The sequence below is a fragment of the Phyllobates terribilis genome, unplaced genomic scaffold (assembly GCF_046119375.1).
Source record: "Phyllobates terribilis strain yellow unplaced genomic scaffold, ASM4611937v1 Scaffold_7__3_contigs__length_470593459, whole genome shotgun sequence".
NCBI classification, from domain to species: domain Eukaryota; kingdom Metazoa; phylum Chordata; class Amphibia; order Anura; family Dendrobatidae; genus Phyllobates; species Phyllobates terribilis.
This window is the reverse complement of record NW_027362767.1, coordinates 290,300,848-290,322,950: the sequence shown is the minus strand read 5'-3', so window position 1 is coordinate 290,322,950 and position 22,103 is coordinate 290,300,848. Positions and strand designations below refer to the sequence as shown.

The 22,103-nt window shown below is 44.1% G+C and overlaps 1 protein-coding gene across 2 annotated transcripts in view; it reads right to left on the bottom strand.

Annotated features, from left to right (window-relative positions):
• The window catches only part of KIF4A (kinesin family member 4A), a 53,467-nt gene that overhangs the window by 17,504 nt on the left and 13,860 nt on the right, over window positions 1-22,103 (bottom strand). For both annotated transcript variants that reach the window (XM_073640940.1, XM_073640941.1), the window contains exons 2-15: window positions 20,109-20,242; window positions 19,918-20,032; window positions 17,232-17,422; window positions 16,256-16,348; window positions 16,013-16,179; window positions 15,778-15,872; window positions 9,774-9,893; window positions 8,860-9,035; window positions 8,709-8,770; window positions 8,105-8,237; window positions 4,506-4,564; window positions 4,318-4,423; window positions 3,162-3,236; window positions 315-494 (exon numbers count right to left, since the gene is read on the bottom strand). In XM_073640940.1, coding sequence (XP_073497041.1) covers window positions 315-494; window positions 3,162-3,236; window positions 4,318-4,423; window positions 4,506-4,564; window positions 8,105-8,237; window positions 8,709-8,770; window positions 8,860-9,035; window positions 9,774-9,893; window positions 15,778-15,872; window positions 16,013-16,179; window positions 16,256-16,348; window positions 17,232-17,422; window positions 19,918-20,032; window positions 20,109-20,225 — 1,689 coding nt within the window. In that variant the 5' untranslated portion in view covers window positions 20,226-20,242. The remainder of the gene's footprint in view (window positions 1-314; window positions 495-3,161; window positions 3,237-4,317; window positions 4,424-4,505; window positions 4,565-8,104; window positions 8,238-8,708; window positions 8,771-8,859; window positions 9,036-9,773; window positions 9,894-15,777; window positions 15,873-16,012; window positions 16,180-16,255; window positions 16,349-17,231; window positions 17,423-19,917; window positions 20,033-20,108; window positions 20,243-22,103) is intronic.

Below are 22,103 nucleotides of genomic sequence, written 5' to 3'. Positions count from 1 at the left end.
AATACATTAAAGAGAGAATATTCAAGAAAGAGAAACAGACGGTTGAGACACGTGACAGTGGGCACACTAGTGTTTAAATAAGGTCATTTTTTTTTGGGTGCAGTTCTTCTGCGATTTGTCACTTTAGGACTTGTGCCACGTGTACTAAAAACTGCACATAAAGGGGGAAAAAAGGCTAATCAATCATAGAAACTGCACTTTTTTTTTTTAAATATTACATTTTGCAAGTTTTTGCATTTCTTGGATTGTGGCATGATAGGTTTACTACAACAGAAAATGTTACAATGTCCTCGGTGATAAATGAAAAGGTTTACCAGGTATTCTCCCTGCATAGGTTCCAGCTGACTGTCGTTCTGCACCATCTTTTTGGCCAGGGCTTCCTTCAGAACCAATGCTTTATTTAACTCAATGAGTTCTTTGGAAAGCTGTGCTTGTCTAAGGGCATGATGAGTGGTAAAGCCATCCGAAGAACGCTTCTCTCCGCTGTCCATTTTCTGAAAAGGTAAGACAAATAGAAAACCTAAAATAAATATTAAATTATCCCCTTTTCCATATACATAAGATAGTGTGTATATTCCGGCTGTGGAGAACCACTACTGTGTCATACATTTCCCTTACAGTAGGAGGTGGACACAGTGCATTCATCCATCATATCAGCTGATCACCAGGGAAAGGGGTTAAGTGGGCTTTGTCCCAATAAAGTAATACCCTTTAGAAAAGCACCAAACAGCTTGGGTTCTAAATACCAAGATCTCACCGGGTTAGTCAGGCTTCTTGGGTCCTTCAGAAGGTATATATAAACAGTAAAGGGTTGTCTGGCTACAAGATATTGCTGATCTATCCTCACAACGGACCACTGATCCGATATTGATGACCCAACAACTTCACTGATCAATGGGTATAAGTTCTGGCAGTGGCCAGATGTAAACCCATTGAACACAGGTGCACTGTACTGTGGACCAGCTCAAGCAAAACTGCAGGAGAACTTCATGTATAGTTTATTACTTGCGACACAAGCCGACAGAGAATGACAATTCCTGCTGGTTTCTGCACAGCTGGAGGTAGAGATCACACCTGAAACGTTCCTACCAGCTACCCCAGATGTAGTCATGAAGTCCACCTGCACCTCAGAGGGCCAACTCCTTTATATGCAAGGGTATGTGCATCCATACCCTCAAAGTCCACTACCATTCTGCATCCAATGCAAGTTACTGAGATATTGCATACCTCATTCACAAGCAGTTTTGTCTGGGAACAGGCAACAAATGCATATTCTCATTTCTTGTACATGTAAAAACTGTGGATTCATCCTATTGAATGGCAGTGGTGTGGATCTGCAGCACGTGTGACAGCAGTAGGGCCCACTTTTATTAATGTGTATGGGGCTAAGAACGTACCTGCCTGGTCTGCACGGCGCTCATATCTGCCATCTCAATCAAGGACCGCTCCTGCCAGTGTTTCTTCTGCTTTCCGTGAAGTCAAGTCAAGAGAGCAGTGTTTTCTTCTGCTCTGCAGATGTCATGCTGATTGACAGCCTGCTCCCCACTGCCTAACTGCGGGGAGCCGGCTGTTAATCAGCATGATGTCTGCAGTGACACCCCGTCCAGAGCAACCCAGAAGAGCTGCTCTGTTGACAAGTGAATTGAAGTAGGGGAATCATAGGTAGTTAATAACTACCTGCCCATTAGTGGTTGGCCCCATACACAAAAATAATTACCGTATTTTTTGGACTACAAGACGCACTTTTTTTCCTCCAAAATTTTGGAGGAAAGTGAGGGATGCGTCTTCTAGTCCGATGTACATAAATATTGTGACTGTGGGTGGTGGGGGATGTGGGGTAAGCGACAGCGGCTGAGTAGTGGGGAACCGGAGGCAGCAACCACCTACTGCAGCCTACACTGTGCACACTACTAAAGAAAATGAATATTCACTGCTCCCCACCCCTATGGGCGTGGGAAGCAGTGAAAATTAATTTTCCTTAATAGCCGGCACACTGTCCCTACAGCGGCTTCTGGTATGTATGGCACCCTTCATCCCAAGTATGTATGGCCCCCTTCATCTTCCTATGCTTGGCACCCCCTGATCCCCGTCACGCTGCACAGAAAAAAAAAACAAAAACACTCATACTCACCTCCTCTGTCCTCAAGCGCTGTGTCCCGCTCTGTGCCGGAATAGTCACTTCTCCCCCCACGCTGGGATTGTGTGCGTGGGGAGCAGTGACCATTCAGTCTCCCTAATCGCACGCACACTTGAGCTGCAACGCGGCTCCTGCTGCACTCAGCTGTCAGCGTGCCCGCTATTAAACTACATGAATATTCACCACTCCCATGGGTGTGGTGAATATTCATGACCTTTAATAGCGGGCACACTGACCGCAGAGCAGGAGCCGCGCTGCAGCTACAGCGTGCACGCTATTAGGTAGAATGAATGGTCACTGCTCCCCACGCACACAATCCCGGCATGAAGTGACTATTCCGGCACAGAGCGGGACACAGCGCTGGAGGGGAGTACGAATGTTTATTTTCTTCTGTGCAGCGTGATGGGGATCAGGGGGTGCCAAGCATACCAGGCTGAAGGGTGCCATGCATACCAGGAAGAGAGATGAGGGGGGGAAATCTATACATACCAGGAAGAGAGATTGGGGGGGGGACACAGCGGCGCATACATACAGGGATAGAGAGTGCCATGCATACCAGGAAAAGGAATGAAGGTGCTATAGATACCAGGATGAAGGGTGCCATACATACCAGGAAGAGGGATGAGGGGGGCCATGCATACCAGGATGGGGGATTGGAGTGCCATGCATAACAGGAAGGAGGGGGCCATATACACCAGGATGGAGGATATTAACAGAATTAGGGGACATTACACCTATAACAGTGTCTTCCCCTTAACAGGGCATCATGAACACATTTTTTGTTTCAATTTTTTTCTCTATTTTCATCCTCTTAAACCTAGGTGCGTCTTATGGCCCAAAAAATATGGTAATGTCATGAATAACCCCTTTAATAATAAAATAAAGATAAAATAAAGCACAAAAACAATGGAAAAAAAAGAAAAAACATGAAAAGCACAATTTCTGCAATTATAAAATCTATGGTAATTTACAAATTTTTATTTTTTAATTTGATAGGAGTTTCTCTATTACATACAAGTTATACCTCTTCACAAGCTGGAGAGTGTGCGACTTCATCTACCATGGCTTCAATAGACGCAGCAATTCCTGAACTTTCATCCTGATGGAAAGGAAGGATTGAAGACAGACAATCAGTGACGGACATGCTGCTCCGCAGGAGCACTGCTCACTGAACAATTCATAGCACTAAGGAGGAAAAAACAAAGCTCTCGTGTGTGCAAACAAAACGTGCTCCAGCAAGGTGGAGCAGGTATATTTCATCTATCAGCTGGAACAAATAGGTCTACAACAATATGCAGTTATAATAGGAGCCCAAAATATCTTTTCCTGGGCTTAGACCACTGCACACAAGGAAAGACATGGGACAATCGGGATGATGTTTTAAGGGGTTGTATCAGCCCAAACTGACAGCATAAAGTAATATATATAACAGTGTAAGGGATATCCTCAGCAAGAAGAATACATATAAAAAATATTTAGTGTTCCATTTGCGCCTCTGTTCTGTAGAAATTGAAGTTTAATGAAATATGATAACTTGGGTCCTGACTGCACCCCGAGTGCGCCCGAGAGGCACAGCGCGCCATTCCACCCGCTGGTTTCGCATGCTCCCGGCTCCCTCACTGGTGATTCCCAGCAATGGCCAGAGCTTTCTCTGCAGACAGTCCTCAGTTCAGTAAAGGCAACACTGTCAATCACCAATGACAGCAGCAGGGGCATGATGCAAAACCAGTGGGCAGAACAGTGCACTGAGCCCACTATGACGTTTTAGTCAAATATTCCAGTTTGGGCAGAATGGGGACAGACATTTTTATATAACAGCTCTAGCCCTTTAAATGAAGTGTGTCACAGACTAAAATGAAAACCTAGAAAATACCCAACATAAAGAAAGCCAGAGGGCACAACAGCACCAGTAATTAGAAATGTGCCACAAATGGCAATATTCTGCGGAAGTTCTGAAAGCTTATCACATATTACAACTTACTAGTATCATAGACTAAAACATGTCACAAATTTACCAATTTAAAGGGTCTGTCCCAAATCTCTAAAAAGAAATCAGTTTACAGACGGCATAATGGTGGTGAGATGTTATTTCCAATGGTGTTGCTTCCGTGTCAAAAGAACCATATACATTAACACTATTTAACATGGCCTAGAACTCCTCTAACAACGCTGGTTCTTACCTGCAGGTGGACGATGACCTGCTGCAAGTTGCGAATAATCTCCACATTCTCCTTTAGTTCTTGGTCTTCTAATGTCTCGACCATCTTCTGCAGGTCCACCTTACAGCTGCACCGGATGAAGTCAGTTAATTAATAGGACGACGAACAGATTCTCTACATAAAAGTACAAGGCAAACCAGAAGACTCACGCTGCGTGTTGCTTAAGCTCCTCCATTTTTGTGTTAAGTTTGTCGTTCTCCTGTTCAGTCTACAAGGAGAAAAAAAAAAGAAAAGAAAAATAACATGACATCTTTGAAATAAAACCGCTCAATACATCTGAATGGTGTCGTTGTGCCAACAAGATCATAAATGGGATTTCCAAAAATCCCGTTCAGATGTATGGGATAGATGTTCAAATGGAGTTGTCCCACAAACAACAATCACACTGCAGGACAGATTTGGCCCATGGGCCTCAGTCTGACATCTATGCAGTAGGTGGAGTTTATTAATGGCTGGAGGGATTCACCCATTTCAGAAAATTATAATTCTCTAGTGCAGTTTATTAAGGCAAAAAAAAATGCTTTACGCCCTCTTCCTAGGTAAAGCACTGAGACTCCACTGCTGCTCCCGTTGTCTGTGATTGGCTGCAGTGCTGATGTCAGGTCGACAGCCATCTGTGAAGCTCAGCGGCTCTGGTCTTGTAGACTGGCTGGCGAAATGACGTGCAGCCGATATAAAGAACCAGGAGAGTAGTGTTTTTTTTTGTTTTATTAACTGGGACCAGGAATTTCTGGAAGTGAATAACCCCTATAAATTGCGGACGTATTTTTCCTGCCAAAACGTCTTGTCATTAATGATTTTTATTGGTCTTGTTTTGCAGGTAAAATCAGTGTTAACATCAGTTGTGCGGCCAATTAACTAGGTGTTTGCCAGAGTTTATGGCAAGTTTTCAGCCACAAGTCGCAGCCACCGTGTATTCTTACCTTAGGGTCCATAGGAAAGGTGATAAATGTATGGTCACTGGGGGTCTAAACTATAGCATTATTAGGGGTCTCTGCAACTGAACCCCCTGCAAGAATACATATATCATATGATAAAAGGGGGACAAAATTAAAAACTTGGATAAAGTCACTGGCCAACCTTGATATTCATAACAAAAAGTGTGTGCGCGCGCGCGCGCGCCTAGGGTAGGGAGGATCCCAATACTGCAGGATAAGTTAGGGTTGTGTGGATGGTAGACAGCAGGCCAACCTTGATATTCATAACAAAAAGTGTGTGAGAGAGAAAGTGTGTGTGTCTATCTAGGGTAGGGAGTACCCCAATACTGCAGGATGTTAGGGTTGTGGGGATGGTAGACAGCAGTATACAGGGGAATACAATGGTAAGGAGTGAACAAAAAAGGATAAAATCTCAATATATAGGGAAAGGATAACAGTGTACAAAGAAACAACATGGAGGATATACAGTTATATGAAAAAGTTTGGGCACCCCTATTAATCTTAAACTTAATGTTTTATAAAAATTGGTGTTTTTGCAACAGCTATTTCAGTTTGATATATGTAATAACTGTTGGACACAGTAATGTTTCTGCCCTGAAATGAGGTTTATTGTACTAACAGAAAATGTCCAATCTGCATTCAATCAAAATTTGACAGGTGCATAAGTATGGGCACCTCACCAGAAAAGTGACATTAATATTTAGTAGATCCTCCTTTTGCAAAAATAACAGCCTCTAGTCGCTTCCTGTAGCTTTTAATGAGTTCCTGGATCCTGGATGAAGGTATTTTTGACCATTCCTCTTTACAAAACAATTCCAGTTCAGTTAAGTTTGATGGTCGCTGAGCATGGACAGCCCTCTTCAAATGATCCCACAGATGTTCAATGATATTCAGGTCTGGGGACTGGGATGGCCATTCCAGAACATTGTAATTGTTCCTCTGCATGAATGCCTGAGTAGATTTGGAGCGGTGTTTTGGATCATTGTCTTGCTGAAAGATCCATCCCCTGCATAACTTCAACTTTGTCACTGATTCTTGAACATTATTGTCAAGAATCTGCTGATACTGAGTGGAATCCATGCGTCCCTCAACTTTAACAAGATTCCCGGTGCCGGCATTGGCCACACAGCCCCAAAGCATGATGGAACCTCCACCAAATTTTACTGTGGGTAGCAAGTGTTTTTCTTGGAATGCTGTTTTTTTTTTTGCCACCATGCATAACGCCTTTTTGTCTGACCAAACAACTCAATCTTGGTTTCATCAGTCCACAGGACCTTCTTCCAAAAAGAAATTGGCTTCTCCAAATGTGCTTTTGCATACCTCAACCGACTCTGTTTGTGGCGTGCTTGCAGAAACAGCTTCTTTCGCATCACTCTCCCATACAGCTTCTCCTTGTGCAAAGTGCGTTGTATAGTTGACCGATGCACAGTGACACCATCTGCAGCAAGTTGATGCTGCAGTTCTCTGGAGGTGGTCTGAGGATTGTCCTTGATTGATCTCACCATTCTTCTTCTTTGCCTTTCTGATGTTTTTCTTGGCCTGCTACTTCTGGCCTTAACAAGAACTGTCCCTGTGTTCTTCCATTTCCTTACTATGTTCCTCACAGTGGAAACGATGACAGGTTAAATCGCTGAGACAGCTTTTTGTATCCTTCCCCTGAACAACTATGTTGAATAATCTTTGTTTTCAGATCATTTGACAGTTGTTTTGAGGAGCCCATGATGCTACTCTTCAGAGGAGATTCAAACAGGAGAACAACTTGCAAGTGGCCACTTTAAGTAGCTTTTCTCATGATTACATACACCTGGCTATGAAGTTCAAAGCTCAATGAGGTTACAAAACCAAAAAAAGTGCTTTAGTAAGTCAGTAAAAAGTAGGTAGGAGTATTTAAAACAAGAAAATGATAAGGGTGCCCATACTTATGCACCTATCAAATTTTGTTTGAATGCAGATTGCACATTTTCTGTTAGTACAATAAACCTCATTTCAAGGCAGAAACATTACTGTGTCCAACAGTTATTACATATATCAAACTGAAATAGCTGTTGCAAAAACACCAATTTTTATAAAACATTAAGCTTAAGATTAATAGGGGTGCCCAAACTTTTTCATATAACTGTATGACCAAATAGAGCAATAAATCATGGCATGGGCACACTGGCTCCATAGCAGACCTGTGTGCACCTTGCAGATATAGAGGGTAGTAGGCACTATGTGCGCTGAGATGAATGGAGAGCACAGGGGGAGTGCGTGCCGATGTAGGGAACGTCCGGCTCATTGACCGCCGGTAAGGAGGCCCGTCATAGATGGGGAGTGCTGTACCGGAAACACAGGATTTGTAGTATTAGCATGCGGTGTCTACCGGCGGGCCAGCTCTACTAGACATTTTGTATTTTCTCATGAGCCAAATACGAGTTTGACATCCATGACTCCTACTGTATGTAGATGTTGTGTTCAGATGCACATTTCTGCATATCCCCAACTCATGACAACCCGACCTAGTTAGAATTGTGTTTTGGTTTTTTTTGCAAGCGCTTTATACAGTTCTATAAAGGAACAATTTGATGACACTGACAACTCCTGAATAAACGCCATCTATAATTCCATGCAAGGGTTTCCTCACCCATTGTTCCTGGATAAAATCCATTCCATCTGTCTGGATGTGACGGCTGTTAATAAACTTGGATGTAGAAATTATTTGCACCAGGTCACCCAATTGTGAATATTTCCTTAGGAGATTTTTCCCTAAAGTGATCAAAATGACTTTCTACACAACAAAAACCCAGACGGCCATCCAGTGGGAAGCTTACCAGGATAATTCTCTCTAGGATCTGAGCAGTTTGTTCTGCAGCCTCACTCAGCTCTCGACTGAGTTTACCGTTCTCTTCCTCCAAGGTCTTCGTCTTCACCAGCAGAGACTGCAGATTTTCAGATGGTTCCATGCTAAGAGTAAAGAAAGGGAAATAAAATAAAGTGGCATGTGAAGTCAGGGACTCCTGTGACTCAGTGAGTTCTCTAGGCATATGAGGAGGAGTGAGAATAATCAGTTCTAAAGATGGAACATGCACCCGTCTCCGGATGGTTGATCTGCTGCAATGGCGTTGGTGGCAGATCAAGTGCGTCTCTCAATTCACCACAGTGGGAGTTCTGAGGACAGATGAGCAAGTGCACATGGCTGTAGTCTGAACTCTCATGGCAGAGTGTCAAGAGGCACAGATGTGCAGCCGCCTCACCCATCACTGCTGCCAGGGCTCTGGTCGGAACAGGGCACCCCTGTCGGAAAATTGGTGCAGCACAGAGCATCTATTAGACATTTATGGCATATCCTGTGAAAGTGCCAAAAATGTCTTTCAAGGGACAACCCCTTTAAACTACTTTTGTACCAACACTAACCTACTAATTTTATTCTCTTACTTGGTCAGGACAGGTAGAGTCCCTCCATGGGCTTGTAGCAACAAAACCTGCAGATCTTGAACCTGTTGAAATACAGTCACATAGTGAGATCCTGACAGTACAGAGGAGACGACGCTTTCATGCTTCTTCAGACTCTGGAAGATACAAGTACCTGCTGTCTGAGTTTCTGAAGCTCTGCCGCCTGGGGATCAGTGTTGACTATAGGTTTATTCTTGATTTTCCTGGCTCTGTCTGCATATCTGAGAGTATTAAGGGTCTCCTCCATGTTTGAGTCAGCAGGGCTGACACAAGCAATCATGAGAGTGTGACTGTTACCACCGAGGGAATCTGTGGATGAATATACACATTATATGTCACTCCTTCCAAAATAGAACAGCTTTCTTATATGCACTAATAGGATGCAAGATTATAGCAATAGTAAACCATTTTATTTACATAAGGGGCTTGGCTGGGGATTGACCATTTATTCAAAAATGTTGGAATTGCTTTTTCTTTTAATTAATGGGTTGCATAGTGAAAAACAAGTTAATATACAGATAGTGTGTGACTGATGCCCTGACGCTCGTGTTTTGTTACTGTACAGCCCTCCACTGGCTGCAGCACTGATGTGCAGACACGGCCTCCTTAGCTGGTCACTGGTTGTAGGGAGTCACCACTGATCAATGATTGGCTGCAGTGTTCACAGGTCATTGTCACAGCACAATCACTGCAGCTGGAACCGGAGGACTGGACAGCATTGGAATGGGAGTGAAAGGGTATGTGTGCAGTGATATACACCAATTCTCCAAACAATTGGATAGGCCTTTAATATTAAAATAAGTATGATGAGTGTCCCACCCCAACCAATCAACTGAAGCCGCTACATTGCGGTGAGCGCTGCCCCATAGCTTATACCGGTACACCAGAATGCAGCCCATTTCTTTGGGGCTGAGAGGGACACTACAGCAATTAGCTGGGTCCCGAGAGCCAGACTCACATCAATGCAATATTCATGGCCTATACTAAGGCTTGATCATCAATATTAAAGTCCTTTTTAGTGTGCAATAAGCAGAACTCCAGACATACCTTGTAGGAGACGAGTTAGCTTGGAGTCTCTGTAGGGCACAAAGCTCCCCTTCTTGGAGTCATCCCCCAGAGCGCTGATAACATTACCCAGACACAACAAGCCGCGGTTAATGCTGATACCTGCGGGGCCAGAAAGACACAAGTTACTTTACAGAAAGGAAGTATAGTCAAGTAGGAATCTATATGAACATAAGCCCATAGGAGGCACTAACTTGCTTTGCCCACCACACAACTCCTGTAAGATTTATACCATTCTAGTTAAAGTACATTCCTGCCCTTTATCACTTGTTCCTCTAATTAAGAGCGCTGCCAGGTGACAAGTTATCACCAAAAAGTCAATACTTGAGAATAAAAATGGGAAGTTGTGGTATTGATAACATGTGGCACATGATGGCTGATTTAATCATCCGTCATGTGCCTGTAATTGCCGCGTGTGGAACGGTGCTCCGCTCACAGCTGTTAACCTGTCAATCTCTGACAGTACTCACATAATCAATATTATTACAATTGTTGGATTAAAAGTATTATGGGACCACTATTTATATGGAATAGATTAAATTGTTCCATGTTTGTATAGAGAATTTCGCTAGTCAATTGCGGGAATTAATTTCTCAATAATTAGACTGAAAAAAAAAAAAAAAGATATTCGGACTTAGTTGTTTATATCTCTGGTATTGGGAGAAGATTGTTGCTAATATCTATGTAAATATTGTACATTTCAATTGAAATATTAAAAGTTTTGTTTTAACATTAATCCAGTTGGAGTAGACAGTGAATTAATAATTTCATATTTTTGGAGGCAACTATTTGATTGTTAGTCAGTGAATTGCAAAGGCTCTAAAGGGCTGAAAACGCCTATAAGTCAGTCGTGTGTTTCATCACCTCAATGCATCGCAAAACAAAAAACAAACCATACATTTAGGACATATTTGCCCCAGAATAGTGCCATAACCATTAAGAAAAAAGGCCAAACAGAGACAGAATATCATAGTTCTTAAGAGTGTGTGGAGGCAAAAGCCTTAGTTACTTACCGGTAACGCGATTTTTCGGAGCCCATGACAGCACCACGTGAGAGAGAGGATCCGCCCATCAAGGACAGGAAACCTACAGGCTTAAAAGGGCGGCCCTCTCTTCCCGCCTCAGTTTAGTTAACAGAGCATGAGAGTACCGCCAATGTTAGTTATAACAAAACAATCACATTAAGTACATTACTTTTCATCAATTTCCCACAAGGGTGCACAAAAAGAAATCAAATCTACAGGAGTGCACAACACCAGTGAAGGGAGGGAATATACGGGTGCTGTCATGGGCTCCGAAAAATCCAGTTACCGGTAAGTAACTAAGGCTTTATTCGGTCGTCCATGACAGCACCATGTGAGAGAATTACAGAGACGAAGGAAATTAGGGAGAGACCACAGCTTGAAGCACCCTTCTCCCGAAAGTGAGATCTGCAGAGCCACCCAGATCCAATCTATAGTGCCTATAGAAAGTAGAGGGAGAAGACCAAGTGGCAGCCTTACAAATCTCCTCAATGGAAAGCCGTCTTCTCCGCCCAGGAGGTTGACACCGCTCTGGTAGAATGCGCCCTCAATCCCTCCAGTATCTCTTTATCCCCCGAGGAGTATGCGAGGGAAATGACCTCCTTGATCCATCTAGCGATTGTAGCCTTTGAGGCCTTACAACCCTTCCTAGCCCCCTGATAGCATATAAATAGGGACTTATCCTTTCTAAAGCCATGTGATACTTCTAAGTACCTTAGTACGCACCTCCTAACGTCTAAAGTGTGAAGTCTCTCCTCTTTTTGATTTTTGGGCGGAAAGCAAAAAGTTGGGAGAACTATTTCCTGGGTTCTATGGAATCGAGTGGCCACTTTAGGAAGAAAGGCTGGATCAGGTTTTAATATAATCCTATCGTCCAGAATTTGCGTGAATGGAGGGCATATTGAAAGGGCCTGTAGGTCACTGACTCTCCTGGCTGAAGTTAGGGCTACTAACAGGACCGTCTTTAGGAAAATAATTTTGGGGGAGACTAAATCTAGTGGCTCAAAAGGAGGACTGGTCAAGGCATCTAAGACATAATTCAAATCCCAGGGAGACATCTTTGCTTTGGTAATGGGTCTACACCTAAAGGAAGCTTTTATAAAACGGCCTATCCAATAGTTATCTGCAATATTGGAAGAAAATAAAGCTCCCAACGCCGACACCTGTACTTTCAAGGTACTGGTAGTGAGACCTAATTCTAAGCCTCGCTGCAGAAATTCCAGAATTTTCCCAATAGGGGGCCCCTCCTCCACCTTAACTTCTGCAAAGGACAGAAACTTCCTCCAGGTCCTGGCATAAATACGGGTGGTAACAGGTTTTCTGCTAGCCAGGAGAGTATTCACTACATTTGCAGGGAATCCTTTGTTGGTCAATAACACCCTCTCAAATTCCACGCCGTCAAATGTAGACTCGGGGTTGGAGGATGGGAAAGTGGCCCTTGAGTGAGGAGGTCCGGAATCTCCGGAAGAACCCAGGGATCTGATATGGACATCTTCCGGACAAGGGAACCACGGTCTTTTGGGCCAAAAGGGACATAAGAGTATCACTCTGGCCCGGTATGCCCTGATCTTTTTTTTATCACCGCTGGGAGCAGGATCATGGGAGGGAAGGCATATGCCAGAGGAAACCTCCAGGGAACCATAAAGGCGTCCACTGCCAGGGGTCCTTCTCTGGGGTCTAAGGAACAAAAATTTTCCACTTTCCGATTGGCTCTTGTTGCGAATAAGTCCACAGACGGAAGGCCCCACATCTCTACGATTCTGGAGAATATTTGTGTATTTAGGGACCACTCTCCTTCTTTTACAGAAGTACGGCTGAGGAAATCCGCTGTGATGTTTTCCTTGCCTTTTAGATGAGTAGCCGAAAGAGAGAGACAGTGATCTTCGGCTTTCAGCAGAAGTGCGTTCGCTACCCTCATCAAGTTTCTTGAGCGGGTTCCCCCTTGGTGGTTTATGTAAGCTACCGTGACTTGATTGTCCGAGAGTACACGGACATGCTGGTCCTGAAAATATATAAGGAACTCGTTGAACGCATGCTGCACCGCCAGAAGCTCCTTAACATTTGATGACAACTGTTGCTCACTGCTTGACCAGGTTCCCTGCACTAATTTCCCTTCAAAGTGAGCTCCCCAACCTGTAGCACTTGCATCAGTGGACAAGACTGCAGTTGGACTACATTCCCAGGGAACCCCTTTAGCAAGATTGTCTTGTCGTAACCACCAACGAAGGGACCATATGGCACGAGGACCTAGCGTAAACTTATGGTCTAGATGCCCCTCTAAAGCTGCGTTATTGTACAACACATCCCACTGAAAGGCTCTTGAATGCAATTGTGACCAACGAACCGCAGGAAAAGTGGAGGTGAAGGTTCCCAATAGTGACATGGCCTTACGGAGTGACATAGAAGGTTTACGTATACATTGTTCTACCAACTCCCGGATTCTATCAATTTTCTCTTCTGGAAGACAACATAGCTGTTTCCTGGAATCTAATATGACCCCCAGATATTGTTGTACCTTGAGTGGAGATAGTCTAGATTTTTCTAAATTTAGAAACCACCCCAAACTCTTTAAGACCGACATGGTCTCCTGCAGGTGGGTCTCGCATTGAACCAACGAATTCCCCACTATCAGGAGATCATCCAGGTAAGGGATAATTAGAATGTCCCTTTCTCTTATATGGGCCATAACTTCCGCCATTACTTTAGTAAAAACCCGTGGGGCTATAGCTAAACCGATGGGGAGTGCAGTGTATTGGAAGTGTTTAACCACCCCGTCTATTTCAATGGCCAGCCTCAAGTATTTCTGGTAATCACTATGAATTGGGATATGGTAATATGCATCTTTGAGATCGAGCACTACCATATAGCAGTGGGGAAAAAGTAACTTTATTACGGATTTTAAAGACTCCATTTTAAAGGTGTGTATTTTAAGGAAATTATTCAGGGATTTCAGATTTATAATTGTCCTGAAACTTCCATCCGGTTTCGGAATCAAGAAGAGCAGGGAGTAGAAACCAAGACCCTTTTCAGCTTCCGGAACCTCAATCAGGACGTGCTTTCTTATTAGGGTTTGTACTTCCGAAACGAGGGCAGCCTGGCGTTCTGGGGAAGAACTGGAGGGAACAACCATGAACCTTTTGTGAGGCAATGCTTTAAATTGAAACTTAAGACCATACTTAATCAGGCTCAAAATACAATTACTATGAGAAATCTGTTCCCAAGCTGGGACAAAAAAAAAATGACAATCTCCCTCCCACCTGGGCTGATTGTGTATCCCCTGGCTTCTGCTCAATTTTTGGAGACGGACCAAAGAGTAGACCTCTACCTTTTCGACCTCTTTCATCAGACTTGTCTTGCTCCCTGAAATATCTCTTCCGGAAAAATTTCCTCTTCCGGAACGATCTCTTAAAGGAGGGTAGAGGAACTGATGGAAACCCCTTCTTAGGGTCCCCCGCTTTCTCCAATAAGTCGTCCATGGTCTGACCAAAGAAGTATTCCCCTTCACACGGGATTGTACACAGTCTGGACTTAGTCTGTAAATCCCCTGGCCAGCTTTTAATCCACAAGGCTCGCCTAGCCGCATTTGACAGTGCTGCTGACTTTGCTGCCAACCTCACCGAGTCCACAGATGCATCAGCAAGAAAAGCTGCCGCCCCCTGAACCAGTGGAAGGGAAGAAATAATGTCTTTCCTAGAAGTCCCATCCTTCAACTGACTGTCTAGCTGTTCAAGCCACACCATCAGGGCTCTGGACGCACAGGTAGCTGCTACTGTTGGTCTCAGTGCTCCCGCAGCTGTCTCCCATGCCCCTTTCAGGAAAGTATCAGCCCGTCTGTCTAGGGGGTCTCTCAATGCACCCATATCATCGAACGGGAGGGAAGTTCTTTTCGCTGCTTTAGTAACAGCAACATCCAGCTTGAGTGCTTTTAACCAGGAGGAACACATAGCATCCTCAAACGGATATTTCCTTTTAAAGGATGGAGGAACACTACCCTTCTTGTCAGGCTTTCTCCACTCCTTATCAATGAGGTCTTTCACCCTTGAATTTACTGGAAAGACCCTTCAGCTGCTCGCGCCAAAAAATTCAAACGAGCCCCGCCCCTTCCGGTGATGTCACAGGGCTTCCTGCCCGGCGCACCGGAAGTCGCGTCAGAAGGTCGCGCCCGTCACGTGCGCCGCCGGCGCGACCTGGATCTCCTGCAAGCGGTAGCGAGGGGGGGGGGGGGGGGGGGGAGCCCCACCCCTGGCAGACATTTACCTCCCGTGAGGCGATGTCGTGCCTGCCGCAACGCTCACGGAGGCGCCCCCATGAGCCCTGCCGTGGCGTCTCCAGAGGACCGGGACGGACCGGCTCCAACCACCTGCTGTGGCCCTCTCTGGGACAGGAGTCCATCTTCTGCAGGTAAGCCTGCAAGGTCCCCCATCATGGACAGGAAACCTAAACTGAGGCGGAAAGAGAGGGCCGCCCTTTTTAACCTGTAGGTTTCCTGTCCTTGATGGGCGGATCCTCTCTCTCACGTGGTGCTGTCATGGACGACCGAATAAAGTGGCAATTCCCAGCTCCCTAGAACAGTAATGTCTGGTTAATTTTTATATAATAAAACAAAAGTTCACATGAAAATAAGAAACTTTGTAATATATCTTATCAGAGAAATCCGCTTCTTTCTCCTCCTGATCTTCCAGTCACAATTCGTGGGTAAACTGTCTTCAGTGATGGATCGTCACATTACTGAGATAGGAGATGGCAGTTACTACTGACACCAAGATGCTGTATAAGAGGAGGGAGGAGCTCGGCATCTAGCTCCTCCCACCTCCACTACATAGAATCTCACCAGTAGTAACTGCCATCTCCCATTTTATTTTTAGGTCAACTTTTGACTAGTAAAATAAAAAATTAAACACACATTACTCTAAATCTGAAATTTTACTAAATACTATACTTAAACATACACAATTTTTTTTTACCTTCCTTCAGTCGATCACCTTCAGCTTTGGTCTTCTTCTGCCTTTCAGACCCAGCAAGATCGACAAGGTGGAGTTTGGAATGAAAACTACTATTTCTATAAAAATTAAAGCGGAGATTATTATTATACAGACACAAATATATATTTTTATATACAGAAATTCATACATATTTAAAAAGGGGGATTTGTCAATAGGATCCCAAAGCGTGCCAGCTATGCTGAGGCCATTTACTTACTTCTCTCCTCCTCTTCTTTGCTCTATAGCGATGGTGAAGATGGCGTGTGATCGGGAGGACTGGGAGTTCATAGCTGTAGAGGCCACAGTGCGGGAGCCATTCCCCTGCTCCAAGCAGCTGATTGTATCCACAGCGGTCTTCACATCTCGCTCCGTCAAGCCGCAGATCTGAAGGGGATAAGAACACTTAGCCCTATCCTTTCAGACCTCAGCTCCGATGTAATACTGAGGGGCCTTGATTTACCTTTATGCCTTCCTTGGGGTCTTCGCGGATGCTAATTGGAGACGCTTTTTCCCGAGAAGAATATAATAAGTCAAGAATTTCCTCATTATAAATCTTAAAAAAATAAAAAAAATAAAAATCAGCCTTTATTGTGACTTTAAAACACCCAGACATAAGATTCTTATAGCTTCCATACAATTATCTAGACTGGATACAGTGAAGACAAGTGTGAGTTCATTATAAGGGAGCGGAGCTTATGAAACACAACTTGTATCGGCCCAAGTCGTGACTGATATTATACAGTGTGTCCATTTTATATAATGACCTCATATTGGTAGAATCAATCACTTTATGATGGGAGAATGTTTGGCCTTTTAAACCCCCAAAAGAGAATGAAGTGAGCTCCATTGGTGGAGTGCTGCGCCCCCCTCCGCTGGTTACTGCGCAGAGAAACCTTATTGGATGCAGTCAGAAATCAGCGCTGCACCCGCTTCATAGTCTGGAGGTCCCAGGGGTGGGACCATCACTGATCATATAGTGGCGACTCATTTTATAAAATGGGAAAAATTCTTTAAAAGGGTTTTTAGATTTCAGGAAAGTTGTGCCACAGGCACAGTTAGTGGTAAAATTACAACCTGAGTTTTACTCACCTTCCCCGCGTTCTGTGCCGAGTCTCAGTCGCTGCACTGGGGTCTGTTTGCAATGCTGATGTCATGCCTACAGTGCTGCAGCCAATCACTATATGTAGATGGCACAAGCTGATTCGCTCACTGATTGGCTGCTGCGCTGTGTGTGATGTCAGTAATGCAGACAATAGAAGCAGCGGTGGAGATTAGCGCTGGACCTGGGGAGGGTGAGTAAAATCCATGATTTATTTATTTATTTTTTAAACAAAACTGCATCTGGGGGACAAGTTTTCTGAAAACCTCTTTAATGTATACCCGTTCACAATAGCGTTACAAGTTTGCAGCCGTAAAAGAAGGACTTGTAAATTTACCTCCAAGTAAGAAACTTTAAGAAGAAATTCCCAGTCTGTCCTTTGTTCAATTTCCCGAAATAACGCCTTTACAACTCTCGGGATGACGCCCACTGTCGGTTCATTCTCCTGGTCATGGGTATATGCTCCTCCCATGGAGAAGGTCTTTCCAGATCCAGTCTGTCCGTAAGCAAGAACTGTAGCATTGTACCCTGAGGAAATCCAGTGGCTCTCATTAGACATGAGATCTCTATGTAATAAGATGGTAAAGGGGGGATGTTCTACTATACAGCCCATGTCACCGCACCGAAACAAGGAGCTTGTGGTCAATAGGAAAAGTAGCACAAATACAGGTGCATCTCATTAAATTAGAATATCATCAAAAAGTTAGTTCATTTCAGTTCAATACAAAAAGTGAAACTCATATATTATATAGAGTCATTACACACAGAGTGATCTATTTCAAGTGTTTATTTCTGTTAATGTTGATGATTATGGCTTACAGCCAATGAAAACACAAAAGTCATTATCTCAGTAAATTAAAATAATAAACAAAACACACCTGCAAAGGCTTCCTAAGTGTTTAAAAAGGTCCCTGAGGCTATGAGCCACGTTGCGGAAATGAAGCAGAAAATTTCCCTCTGCCGATAAGCTTTTTGGAGATGGAAACTTCATTCTCCAGCAGGACTTGGCACCTGTCCACACTGCCAAAAGTACCAATACCTGGTTTACAAACAACAGTATCACTGTGCTTGATTGGCCAGCAAACTCGCCTGACCTTAACCCTATAGAGAATCTATGGGGTATTATCAAGAGGAAGATGAGAGACACCAGACCCAACAATGCAGACCAGCTGAAGGCTGCTATCAAAGCAACCTGGGCTTCCATAACACCTCAGCAGTGCCACAGGCTGATCGCCTCCATGACACGCCGCATTGATGCAGTAATTGATGCAAAAGGAGCCCCGACCAAGTATTGAGGGCATTTACTGAACATACATTTCAGTAGGCCAACATTTTGGATTTTAAAAACATTTTTCAAGCTGTTGTTATAAAGTATTCTAATTTACTGAGATAATGACTTTTGTGTTTTCATTGGCTGTAAGCCATAATCATCAACATTAACAGAAATAAACACTTGAAATAGATCACTCTGTTTGTAATGACTCTATATAATATATGAGTTTCACTTTTTGTATTGAAGAACTGAAATAAATTAACTTTTTGATGATATTCTAATTTTATGAGATGCACTTGTATATGGCTAAGAAATCCAGAGATGGTCACACAAGGTCCTCCCCGCTGTACCCGTCTGTCACTGTTCATCCATTGTACTAGTACTTTCTATATGGGCAGCACAGTGGTTAGCACTGCAGTCTATCAGCTCTGGGGTCCTGGGTTCAAATCCCCATCAAGGACAACATCTGCAAGGAGTTTGTATGTTCTCCTTGTGTTTCTGTGGGTTTCCTCCCACACTCCAAAGACATACTGATAGGGAATCTAGATTGTGAGCCCCAATGGGGACAGTGATGATGTCTAAAGAACTGGGGAATTAATGGCGCCATATAAGCGAGTAAAATAAATAAATAATATGTATGTAAACCGTCCTCACATGTACTGGCGCGGGAAGTAATGAAATAATAGCAATCTTTTATAGGCGCCTCTTTCATCCATCTGAAAAGCCGGCACATTTCTGTATCATATGATGGTCACAAGTTATGGTCACACCGCAGGTTTTAGGACTCAAACTATCATAGGCATCTAAGCAACTGAGGGTCCAGGAGACTGACAATCAGGTCAGGACTGACTAATGTCTGCATGAGGAAATTATAGTGCTCGGTCCTGCAAAATGAGAATTATTATGTTTTGCTTACATAGTGCTATCATAATTCACAACACTCTACAGATATTATCATCACTGTCTCCACCGGGACTCACAATCTACATTCCCCATCAGTGGGTCTTTGGCGTGTAGGAAGAATATACATACAAATTCCTTGCAGATGTTGTCTTTTGGTGGGATTTGAACCCAGGACTCCATCGCTGCAAAGCAACAGTGCTAACCACTGAGCCACCCTGCTGCCCATGAATGTTACTTCAAAGGTTGTGTATTTAAAGCAGAGGAGCTTTTATTTATTCGTAGGCATAAAATGGTGAATAAAATCACAGCAGATCGGTTTATGACCCCAGTCCGGAGCCTTCACCAGGCTGTGACTGAAGACATTTGCTATCACTACATTGATCATTTTCTGCCTACAAAAAGATAAAAGATGATTGGAATTTAATGCACAAACCTTAAAGGAACATTCACGCCTACCCGGGCCCTCTCATTGCTAATTTCTACCCTAAGATTCATTCTACCTTGTGGCCGTCTCGGAAGAGCAGCAGAAGTCTACGCACCCAAGACCAGGTGAGAGTGGAGGCGAGCTACCACCATTCTTACTCCTACCTCTACCATATATGATTACCATTCTGTTACTGACAGCGCCCAAGCCCTGTACTATTATATTTATAGCAATAATTCACATCTGAACGAGGCCCAAGGTCTCAGAACTTATGAGAGAATCACTGCATGAGCAAGCAGTAAGAAAAGATGGAAGTGTTCCCCAAGGGCTGGTGTATTAGTGATCTGTAGGCCAGTCCTAGACCACTTCCATAGGGTCGCCCCGTCTTCCCCACCCCCGTACCTCACTTGCGCTTAGACTCACCCTTAAACAGGCCGTGTATGAGAGGCGATACGGAGACGTTGTACACCTCCTCCTGCTCGGCTGACGGATCAAATACAAAGTCATACGTGAAGGATTTTTCGTTGCCAACAATCAGCTGCAGATTAGAAATAGTGTCAGTATGTGCATGTAATGGCTCGTATAGGATGGACAGACATCATGGGATCACCCACCTGAGGTTCCCCGGGCACAAAGGTAAGGCACGTCTTACAGCCTTCATTGATCTCCTTCTGTACCAGGGGACGGCACCTTAGAGCGACTCGTACTGGAATCCCCTCATCCTTTCCCATGTTGCAACCGAACAAGCCTAAAAGAGGGAATAAAAAAGATAAATAAAAAACAGGGGTCATGAAATACAGGGACCTCAGTCATAGATGGTGCACATGATAGCAGTACGGAGAATAGCACTTATTTTATAAAATGAATCTTCTAAAATAGCTCGTGCATCCTTATGACAGGCCATAGATGTCAGATGGCGGGGCGTCACTCCCTGCAGCGTTACCTTAAAGATCTTTATGGCACGGGGGTCTCATTCAGGCAAGCCATGCGCCCCTCTGCATTTTTTACATTATCTCTTCGCACACAACATACTTTTCAAACGTCACTTTAAAAACTGGACAAAGCTGTAACATCGTGCCCAGACGCCATGAAGAGCGGCAACGCTGGCCCGAGGGCAGGGGATCCTCCTAACAGCTGATCCTAGGGAGATCCAGAGAGATGCCCACACACGGACCTGTCACGCACGGGACCTACAATGGAGTAATATTTTGTTCACATCAAATATGCCGGACTGTGCCGAGTGAGATCTGTAACCCTATAGCACAATAATGAGGGGTGTGCTCTCCTCATTAGACCTGTGTGGGGCCTACATCAGGCATACAAGCAGTTAAACATGGGCACATGCACCCATCTAAATACACCTTTGTACTGTGGCCATGATCCGGGCCCCGACTGCGTTTTGTGTCCAAACCTACAGGACCAGATATCTCCATGTTGCCACTAGTGCTGCTCAGAAATCCCACAGCCACAAAACAGACATGGAAACATGGCCTCAAAATAATGGTGTAACCCTCCTGATGCCCAAATGTAACGCAATCAAATGTAACGCAACTACTTAATGCTGTACTCAGCAGTGCCAGGCACCTGTGCCACCTGAGGATGGGCAGAGCCAGCTGGAAACACTCCGCAGCCATACTACCGGGAGGCCTGTAGCTCATGGAGCAGTTAGGACATCAGACCCACGGGGACAAGTGCGGGGAGAGATATAGAGTCACCAGGCATGAAAGACACGGGGGAAAATTAGATTCTCAATAGAAATAGAACAATAGTGGGTTCTAGAGCAGGGGGTCCACGCTGCCCATACTTGGGTGGTCCTGGAGTTTTCACATGTGCTTCATGCAAGTTATAACAGCAGATATCCATGTAATGACTAAGTGGTCTCATGTCTGCAGGAGTTAGGTCCTGGGGGGAACAGGTGGGAAGCCATTAATACAGCAAATACAACCCCTGGCAAAAATTATGGAATCACCGGGCTCGGAGGATGTTCATTCAGTTGTTTAATGTTGTTGAAAAAAAAGCAGATCACAGACATGGCACAAAACTAAAGTCATTTCAAATGGCAACTTTAGGGCTTTAAGAAACACTAAAAGCAGTCCAGATAAAAAATGTGGTCGTCAGTAAGGGTAATTTTCCTTCAGACCAAGCAGAGGGGAAAAAAAAATTATGGAATCACTCAATTCTGAGGAAAAAATTATGGAATCATGAAAAACAAACACACAAAAGAAAACTCCAATACATCACTAGTATTTTGTTGCACCACCACTGGCTTTAATAACAGCTTGCAGTCTCTGAGGCATGGACTTAATGAGTGACACACAGTACTCTTTATCAATCTGGCTCCAACTTTCTCTGATTGCTGTTGCCAGATCAGCTTTGCAGGTTGGAGCCTTGTCATGGACCATTTTCTTCAACTTCCACCAAAGATTCTCAATTGGATTGAGATCCGGACTATTTGCAGGCCATGACATTGACCTTATGTGTCTTCTTTCAAGGAATATTTTCACAGTTTTTGCTCTATGGCAGGATGCATTATCAGCTTGAAAAATGATGTCATCATCCCCAAACATCCTTTCAATTGATGGGATAAGAAAACTGTCCAAAATATCAAT